The sequence below is a fragment of the Ctenocephalides felis genome, unplaced genomic scaffold (assembly GCF_003426905.1).
Source record: "Ctenocephalides felis isolate EL2017-DRISC unplaced genomic scaffold, ASM342690v1 CF-g0.4_SCAFFOLD_03573, whole genome shotgun sequence".
Taxonomy (NCBI): Eukaryota; Metazoa; Arthropoda; class Insecta; order Siphonaptera; family Pulicidae; genus Ctenocephalides; species Ctenocephalides felis.
The window spans coordinates 13583123-13594092 of record NW_020539727.1 but is presented as its reverse complement, the minus strand read 5'-3'; the positions used below and the strand labels follow the sequence as shown (position 1 = coordinate 13594092).

The window sequence follows — 10970 nt, the reverse complement described above, 5'->3', positions numbered from 1 at the left end:
ATACTAATTGTATTTTTATATTAAATGCGTTAAATCTCATGTTTTATATTAAAACAAATTATTTTGTTTATAATAAACACTTTAATTTTTTATCTGTTTTGATATTTGTTAATAAGTTTTCTTTCTAAAAATATGTTCTTGATAGATATTCTGAGGATGAATTGTCGTCAATAAATCATTTAAAAATTTTTTTAATAAATATCCTAAAATGAAATTCTTATGATCATGTTGATTGTTTATACGTGTGAGAAATTTTATGCAACTTGCCATAAGGCAAAATGCCACTTACACGTACACCTAGTTTTAACTGGATTTTTCTAGCATACCATTTGTTTTAATGAAAAAATAATATAAATGAAATAATGAATAAAGTATATAAATAGTAAATAAATAAATAATATTTAAACAATAATATTCTAGTAACATCTAGTTAAGATAAATAAGTTAGAATTAAAATTAATTAAATAATAAATTGAATAAATCTTAAAAAAAATGCATGTCGATAAAGTCATGCAAGTAAAATGTCTTATCTCATTCTCGGCAATTTAATTTATTTTCTATGTAATGTCTTTCCTTTCTTGTGTTAAAAATATTAATTATTATTTATTAAATATTTGTTTCTCTATTCGGAATATGTAAGTAACTCTATAAATCCTTGTAAATGTTGTACTTTACGATGTTTAATCCATTTATATACTGAATTAATTTATTTTATTTTTTTTTTTTCATTTATCTTCTAACTAAAAATGTTTTTGGCTAATTTTCTGAGGCTGGAACGAACATAGTCCCAAACGTCGACAATAAATCATAATTTTTAAAACGTATATATAACATATTATATATTATATAATGATTTTTGAAAAATAAGAAAGCTTTTCATACAGACATCTATCCACAAAATACACAGAAAACTAAATTGTGTGTTTCTAAAAAAAAAAAAAAATAAACCTTTTGTATCCCAGTATAAATCTTCTTTAGCAGTTACTAAATATAAAAATATACTAAATATAAAAATTTGCAAAATAATCACTAAAAAATTAATCATTTGGTACTTGACTAATTTGTTACATTGAAACTGAGCCTCGAAACATATAAAAGTTGAATAAAACATTTTTAGAATCATAATTTAGTTTTCTTTCGTTTAGAAAATTTATTTATTTTTATTATTATTGTTTTTCTTACATATTATTTATTTAGTTTTAATTTTTATCGTTATATTGATTGCCAATGAATGAAGGATAAGATGCTAGCCGAAACGTATGAATATTTGATAAATTTCTAAAAACTCTCATATTATTTTTATTGATGTAACGTCCAAATTTTCAACTCAAATGATATACATATATATATATATATATATATATATATATATGTATATATATACACATATATAAATACATATAAATATTTTAATTGATAATACTGTTAAAGTTCAAAATAACACATGACGTCTTAACATAGATTATAATAAATGCATAATGCAATTAATGCAATAGTTGAAATAAACTCATCGAAGTATTGTTTGTTTAAAAAATTAATAACAAATAGATAACTTTGACTTATAAATTTAACTAATAGATAATAATTGGTTTCATCGAGCAGTAGATATTATTTATCAGTAAATTGAACCAGTTAAAAATACTTTTGAGCAAATTGATTACCAACTTCAACTATAATAAATATAATTAATAAAGGTAATAGATATATATATATATATATATATATATTTATATATATAAATATATATAATTATATTATATAAAAGATAAATAAAATTTTTAGGCAAGGAATATAAAAAATATAAGGATTGGCTCAGCATTTACATTGCTTTCTCATTTTTCAATAAACTGCCTTAAAGAAAACCTCAGAATACTGAATAGCTTTACAAATAAACTTTTTATTATATTTTTTCTATGCAGAATATTGTAAATTTCTGATTTCCAAAATTTTATAAAACTCATCTCTGTTCAATATAAAATTCATTGAATAAATAAATAAATATAATAAATAATCCTCTAAAACATAAATAGTTCTCTGAAATATATCTTAATACTGTTAAAACTATAAACAAGACTACTTTTATACTGACCTGATTCATGAAATTATACAATCTATTACAAACCTTACGTAGAATGTTTCTTCATATGATTTACCATAATAGTCCTCGTAACAAATCCCTTATCGCAAATGGAACAAATATAAGGTCTCTCCCCGCTGTGATATCTTTTATGCACAGTTAAAGTTGAAGCTTGCGTGAAGCTCTTCCCACAAGTCGTACAAGTGTAAGGACGTTCACCGGTGTGAACTCTCTTATGAACCGCATAATACTTTCTGTGACTAAAGGCTTTATTGCATATCTCACACAACAAAGTCTTCTCTCCTGTGTGCATCAGTTTGTGACAATTCAAGCTCTCTTTCGTGGCCAGGTCTTTACCACAGACGTCACAGGGGAATGGTCCTTTGTTGCCCCGGTGGCTCTTTGCATGGTGGTTGTAGGTGTTGCGGGATGAGAATTTCATTTCACAAACTGAACAAGCGAAGGGGAACTGGGCGTCTCCTGAACTTACAATGTGTTTGGTCAGTTTGTGGGATTCTAGGAGCTTTTTGTAGGTGAAACTTGCTGTGCACTCGTCACAGGGGAAGGGTTTGACTTCCACATGCATAGCACTGTGCATTTTCAGGTGATGTGCAGTCATGAATTTGCGTTCACAAACTGTGCACTGGAATTTACGTTCCTCGTGCACACTTTTGGTGTGGTAGGATAGTTTTAAGTTGGAGGTGAACTCCAAGTCGCACTGGGGACAAGGGAATTTGTCCACAGGCTTCACCGGTTTAGGAGACTTTTGGGGCTCATCAGAGTTTTGTGTATCTACAGGCGGAGGCGTACCTGTTGTCGTGTCTATTTTAGGGTCGTCCTCAGTATCATCTAAAGGTTCTTCATGCAAATCAGGCTCGTTATCCATAGTGCTTGTCGTATCATCATCAATATCCTGCTTCATGGAGTCCGTAACACTTTGATCCATCGCTTCAACTTGTTCAGTACTTTCAAAAGAAGTCTGTGAGTTGGGTATTTCATTCTGGGGGTACGCCCGGTAAGCAAACAACCTATTATCAACATAATTTTCTATAAAATACTCACCACCACCTTCGTGCTTAATATGATCTGTTAACATACCATTATCCTGGTAAGTTATAGGTATGTTGGTGAATTGTTGTTTTACCAAGTCGTTTTGCATACCGGACACACCAGGTTGGCTTGTACAAGTATAAATATTCTCATAGTTTGTTGGTTTTTGTTGCATACCGTGTATGCTGGTAACCAGAACGCTGCCATCGGCCTGAAAACTCATAGTATCCGGGTCTTGTTGTATAATCCTGGTGTTATACGGCATGGAATTCATTATAGCAAACGTCTCCATTTTAGGATTTAAATTAACAATATGCGGATTAGTTTTTATCACCGGTATACCTGTTTCCGTCTGGACTTCAGTGTTTATATACATGTTAGCGTTCTGCATGGTTAAATCAGTTGTCGACTGCATGGATTCACTTGTAGAAGTACACGGTGAGGATATGTAGTTATTAGATACAATATTACTTACTATGATATTACTCTCAGTGGCTGCTAGTAGGATTTTGTACTTGGTATCGGTTTCTCTGACGATATTCCTAAATTTTGATAAAAGATCAATGTTTCTGAAGCATTGCATACAGATTTTCTTCGGCAGGTTGTCGTTGAGGTTGACTTGGACTTCTAGTAAGGATTTGATGATTTCTAGCAAGGTGTTATTGCTGAACATGAAAATATCGACGTTATCGCAGCCCATGCAGAGGCGACATTTCTCGAAGAATTTGTCCATCATATGGGAAAAAGATACATGGTGATAAATGAAATAAAATGTATAGCATAAATCATTTACTCTTTGGTGGTGCGCATCCGTGTATCCATTACCATTACCATCACTTATATTTAACAGTCACTATATATATGAATATGTTTTATTGCCATGTTTGTTTGTTTGTTTACGTTCGTACACCTATATATAAAATGTACAATACTAGAATTACTCGTGTATGTATATTATATATATTATATCAATATAGTACATAGAATGCTTCCACCTCCATTTACTTTCTTCCACTCTATATGTGTAATGACAGCAAGGGGTGCCAACATTCATAGAAACGAGGGTAGTACGAGAGCCAAGGGTAAAAAGATCGAAGGGTAAGTTGATAATTTTGAATTACCGAAATAAGCCGAAGTGTAGTTATACTTTTTTAACGAAGATGTATTGTTGAAAGGACTTTATTTATCAAGTGAGATTTCTTTAGGGGGTAAATCTGTAAAAATGCAACGGAAGTTGCGTTATGCCCGAACTGTTCGCCATTCGCTCTCGATGAAATCATTTCTATGCAGATCGATTGAATAACTTCCCGAAGGAGAAGTTTATGTTTTCATCAACAAATCCGATTCGCTAATTTTATGTTTCCTCGACGTTTCAAACCATTCTGAATCGAATGAGATCAAATTTGTAAAAGGTATGTGTGTGTGTAAAAACATATTTTTTGCGGTAAATCGACGTTTTCTCAAAAACGGCTGGGCCGATTTCAGACATATAAAAGCCATTCGATGTATCTCGATAAGGACTATCGTTTGTCAGTTTTGCGCTACGATCGGCCGAGCCGTTTCTTTGTAATTTGAAAGAAAAAGTGTTAAACTTTTCGTCCCCATTTAACCTCAAATTACCGAACCGATTTTAAAAAATCAAAAACTGTTCGATAGATATTAGTTTCAAATGATACTGATTACTTTTAGGTAAAAATCTACCGACCGTTTTCTTGTAATTAACTCATGAAAAATAAATTTAAGCCGATTTTTAACTTCCCGTAGGGTAAGTTATTGTAATGGGCCGAAAATCGAAATTGAAAATTTTTACATTTCTCGACGTTTTGAAGGTTTCTGAACATTTTGGCATGCCTCAGAAAAAATGTGTGTGTGTGTATGTATGTATGGATTCAAATTACCAGTCACGTTTTTGGGCGCACGGATCAACCGATTTGAATGATTCAAAAAACATTCGATTCCTATTGATAAGGAGATGAGCTAATTAGTTTTTGGCAAAGGCAGGCCTAGCCATTTCAAAAATACGGAGCTAAATGGCAGTTTTTGAGAGAACTAAGCGTCCGATTTAAATGATTCAAAGAACTTTCTGCTTATATTAACAAATTAATTGATTTTGGAAAAAAAAAATGTTTCAACTTTTTTACGTACACGTACAGACATTTTATTGTGTTTTTTTACAAAAACAAAATTTTTACAGATTTTTCTTACAGACAATTTTATGACTTTCTAGGTATAAAATGACCCAAAATAATACTATTTTGTATTTTTCATTTCCATGTGAATTTCAGTGCTGATTAGTTTTTGCGAAAGGTAAGTCCAGCCGTTTCGGAGATACGGAGTAAAGAGTGAAGAGAATAGAAATCGAATTTTCGAGAGCACGGAACATCCTATTTGAATGATTCAAAAAACATTCAATTTTTAATGATGGGGAAAAGTGGTGATTAGTTTTTGACAAGTGCCAGTCCAGCGGTTGTAGAGATACCGCGCTAAATGTGCAAAAAATTGCAGTTTTTGAGAGAACTAAGCATTCAATTTTAACAAAATAAAATTCAATCAATAACCGTATAAAGCATTTTGTCGCTAGATAGACCCTCTTTTAAATGATAAAAACAGTAAGTAGTTCTTAAATTCCAAATCTTACCAATATTGAATGAATGCCTGGAAAAAAATGATCTGCGAAAAAGACCTTTATTTGTCACAAGTAAATCATTTTCGATGATAAAAAATCAATGAAATGATCAACAACATTAAGGGAATGGATCGGTAAAGAAATTATGTTTTAAAAAAAAACCTCTTTCTTCTTCAAAGTGTAAAATATTTTCCATGATAAAATCATCAAAATAGCTCTATTTTTTACTCGAATAATCTGGTCAAATAATGGGAACAGTTGACAAGTAGGATTAACAGTGTTTTTAAAAACCGAATTTTTGCATAAAGATATAATATTCATAAGATCTTGTAGAGAATGATGTACTTTTCCAGTCAAAATAATATTTGGGAAAATATATTGTCGGCTATCTGTCTATAATGTGCCTCTATCGAAAAGGAAAAACGCGCGGGAGCTTTACCATTTCAAACCTCTACTACCGGAGTATTATCCTTCTATCATAGTTTCTAAATAAATTGTAATAATTCGGAAATAAAATTTTATACTAACCAAGGAATTGGAATTTTAAACTACAAAATAAATTATTTTCCCTAAGATTGATCAGTTTATATTTTTTATCCAATTTATATTTTTCGGTTGAAAAGTTCATCGGGATTTCGCGCAAAGAGGAAATTCCGAAGTATTTTTAGTTCAAGGCAAAAAGTTGTCGGTTTAGGCATTTTCGCCTAAACCGCGCTCCGGAGTATTGACCACGTCTGTCACAGACGATGGAAGAGCAGGGCAGGATCGGAAGGAATTTTTAAGGAATTTTGACGAATAAATGAACCAATTATGTAAAAATATTTTAATATGATTCTAAAATAAAAAACTGCAAAATTAATTTTCAATAAAAACTACTTATTTAGACAAAATTAATACGTTTGTTTTGTTTAAACATCGTTTATAAAGGTACTCAGATTATTATATTTTGATCGTTATATACAATGAATGCTGAAACTTTTGATTGATATCCCATAGCACTAACCACTGATCTGAACAAACAGATGAATCAATTATAAATATTTTAATATGATCCTAAAATAAAAAACGAAAAATCAACTTTCAGAAAAAACAACTTGTTTAGACAAAATTACTTTTGGTTTATTATGTAACATTTAGCTTTATGAAATCACATCAACTAATATAGAGTAGAACCGCACTTAAAGGTCCACCACCGATATCTCAAAAACAAGTAAAGTCAAGAATTTTTTTAACAACAATATTTGAAAGTAGAGGGAAAACCAAGTTACTACCTAAATTTTCACGACGTCAGTATCGGGAGATAAACGTCAATATTTGAAAATCTATAACGAAAGTAATTTCTTTCGTTGTTAGTTCTTTTGTTTATGGTCACTATTGTTTAGTTTACGCAACCTTCATATAAATTTTAAATGCACGTTTTTTAATTGTTTTATAACATGTATTGTTAATTTTAAGTTAAATTCAGCAGTTTTTTGTATATAACCTTTATAAAAGCTTACACGTTGGTGGGGTAAAAAGGACCAACTGCACCTTTACCCTGGCAAAGGTGTATAAGCAATGAAAAATAGTAAATAAAAAAGTAAATTAAGTTAACAAAAACAATTTTATCAAATATAAATTAAATAAATTGTTATTCTAATTATGCTTATAAATATTTGACAAAATACCAGATCAAGGTTGTATACAGTGTTATCTTTGCAAAAAATGTACCCTTGAAGTTTATATTTCGCATTAGTTGAATAATGCAGATATGATTTGGTAAAATCTCTTTAAAATTAAAAATAAGGCATTGGGCCCCCTGGATATCTAATTTTACTTTTTTTGGGGTAAAAAGGACCACGTACAAATTTTTGAAAAACAGCAAGAAAACACGTTTCTACAATAATGAATTAGCTGGGAGTTTTACTGAACATAGTCAGACAGTTGTGTGTTTGATATGTGTTATTTTTTGTGATATAATTGGTTTGGTTTTCACAATATAATTACTCAAATTCAAATTGGATCTTTGCGACTTGCCCTATCCTACTTCAAATTTCATAAAATACATAAATACATAAATTGAATTATTCGTATTTGTTAATCATTATAATCATTATAATTATTCATTATTGTAGAAACGTGTTTTTTCATGTTTTTTTTTTTAAATTTGTCACGTGTAAAATTGGACTGTAAGGGTGCAAACAATTTTACAAAATCCTAGCTGCATTATTCAACTAATGCAAAATATAAGTTTCATGGGTACATTTTGTACAGAAATAACACTGTATATAACCTGGATCTGGTATTCTGTCATAAATATTCATCAGCAAAGTTGGAATAATTATTATTTATTAAATTTTTCGCAAAATTACTTATTTTAACTTAATTTACTTTTTTATTTACTATTTTTAATTCTTTACACCTTTGCCAGGGTAAAGGTTCAGTTGGTCCTTCAGAAAAAAGTTTAAATTTCTAATTCAATAGTTTATAAAATATAACTAATATAAAAACCCTTGTGAAAGCGTGAAGAAATTACTTTAATTTTAAGACATTCTTAAAAGTCTTAAGTTAAGAAAAATCAAGGTGCTGTAAATAATAATAATGATTAACAAATACTAATAATAAAAAATGATAATACATTTAGGTAAAAAATAAAAGCTCTATTTGCATAAATATTTCAAAAATGTCTCTTAATAAATTAACACTAAATTGGTAAATCATATTTGTTTGTTGTTCTAGTATTATTTGTATTTTTCAGAAATTTTATTTATTTTATTTATTTATTTTATTATTATTATTATTTGCTTTTATTTTATATTAAATCATCATACTACGGATATCATTTTAATAAATACTATATATTTTATAAAATACTATTCATTATTTTGTACACTTTTTCATTTCAATTTATGTTATTGTTCATTATTGTTACTAGACGTTAAATTATTTAGCAGTTGTAACAAATATTGTAATTAAGAGAAATAAAAAATATTTGTTTGTTGTCCAAAAAATGTTTTTGTAAAATAATTTATCAGAAATTGAAGTTTTTGCCTCGGATTTAAGGTAAGTTGCATACATTTTTTTAAATCGTGTAAATAAGCCACCAAATAAATAAGAATTGAGATGTAGTTATTCAGACAGAAATTTGAAGTGTTTATTTCGAAAATAAAATTTACACTTTCACTAAAATCTAATCAAGGCGATTTATAGTTAATATCTTTCTGAAAAAGTTAAAATATCTGTAATTTTTAATTTACCCAAATTATAGTATTCGCAAAAAATTCGAAAATGAAAATTTTTATATATCTTTACGTTTCACAGCTTTCTGAACATTCCGGCATACATTAGAAAAAATGGATTCAAGTGTGTGTGAGTGTATGTGTGTTTGTGTGTATGTAAGTGCGGATACAATTTTTCGTCGACGATTTCAAAAATACGGATCAACCGATTTAGCTGGTACCTCTAGTTTGTTGAACTTATAATTAAACTATTTCTCCTAGGCCTCTAATATTTAATGTTATTCATTTAGATCATGATCTCCCACCATGTTAACTTTCATAAAAAAATGCAAAAAAAAATACTATTTAATTCCTTAAAAACAGGTCTCTTCTGTAATTTGTCTCCCAATTCCCAGTTCGTCTCTCACCCTGTCCATTGTGCGCCACATCAGAAATATCGATTGAATTTCATCCCCTTGTGGCCCCAAACCTTGCCCACGGTGGGTGTCACAGTCCTAGAGATCCCCCACGTTTTGGGAAGATCCCCCAAACCCCCTGCGACGGGCCGTCAGGGGGTCTCTCCATCTCGATAACCCAACTCGGGGGCGCGCGAAAAGCTCGATATGTTCGGGGAGATTGGGGAAAGATGAGAGATGGGGCTAGTTGGGGAAAACCGGAAAATTGGGAAAGGAAAGGAAATAGTTGATGGTAATAAAATGTTAAATACACTACTGTACTTTTTAACAATAACACAGATCCACAAAATAAAAAAAAGTTGTCTTTATTGGATATGCGGTATATGTATTCGAATGTGTTGATTTTGGAGATGGAGATTCTGGCATATTTTTAATTTTTTTTTAAATTTTTCCCCATTTGACCCCCAATTTTGATTTTAGATTTGTGTTCAGCAGTAAAATCTACATTGAACTGGTTGGTATTGGTATTTAGCCTTGAAGCAAGTTACATGAACTTCCCGATATGTGTAAATAATCGACTTAACCAATAAAAAATAAATTAATTCATAAGTGGATTTATTACACATAATTGAAAACGAACGAACACGTTAACTCAGAGTATTTTCAAAAAGCACTTTTCAAAAATCAACAATTATTATATTTGAGCCAGTTTCCGTAGAATTCTAATGGTTTAGTATGTTCATTAAGACCAAGTACTGTATCGTTATACCAAGTAAATCGTCTAATTTTAATTTTAGCTAACGTCAAAAAAACTACTCATTTTCTCAAACTTTGATGAATTTTTACAATTAAACTACTTGTCGTAATGCCGTAATATTTCAGTAAGTTCTATAAGACCATGATATATATCGCTAAAAAAAATTGCCTACAAATCGGCTTAATTTTTTTTTTCAACAGTTGATTACAAGAAAACGGCTCGGTAGATTTTCACCTGAAACTAATCAGTATCTTTCCCATCTAATATCTTTCGAACAGTTTTTGATTTTTTAAAATCGGTTCGGTAGGATGAGCTTAAATGTGGACGAAAAGTTTAACACTTTATTTCAAATTACAAAGAAACGGCTTGGCCGATCATGGCGCAAAACTCAGAAACGCTAGTCCCCATCGAAATACATCGAATGGCTTTTAAATTTTTTAAATCGTTTCAGCCGTTTTTGAGAAATCGCACACACACACACATACTTTTTCCAAATTCGGTCTCATTCGATTCAGAATGGCTTGAAACGTCGATAAAATTAGCGAGTCGGATTTTTGATGAAAACATAAACTTCTCCTTCGTGAAGTTAAAAACATATGGCGCACACCCAATACAGACATTTCATTATGTTTTTTAGTAAACGACTGGACCGATTTCAAAAATTTTAAAATCATTCTCGATAAGGACTGGGATTTGTCAGTTTTGAGCGACGTTCGGCCAAGCCATTTTTTGTAATTGGCAAAAAAGTGTATATATATACTAGATGACCCGACAGACCTTGTCCTGTACCCACGTCTACAATTCAAAAGTTCCATTTTTTTAATATCTTATCCTATAATTTTTAATA

The 10970-nt window shown here is 30.1% G+C and overlaps 1 protein-coding gene across 1 annotated transcript; it reads right to left on the bottom strand.

Moving 5' to 3' along the window:
• Nucleotides 1-2123: 2123 nt before the first annotated feature.
• LOC113389563 (zinc finger protein 567-like) lies at nucleotides 2124-3863 on the bottom strand. The gene has a single exon (XM_026626584.1). It carries the CDS (start codon nucleotides 3861-3863, stop codon nucleotides 2124-2126), a length of 1740 nt encoding a protein of 579 aa, XP_026482369.1.
• Nucleotides 3864-10970: the final 7107 nt, after the last annotated feature.

What these genes read in the sequence shown, in the direction of transcription:
- LOC113389563 (XM_026626584.1), bottom strand. Translation starts at nt 3,863, where the DNA reads ATGATGGACAAATTCTTCGAGAAATGTCGCCTCTGCATGGGCTGCGAT.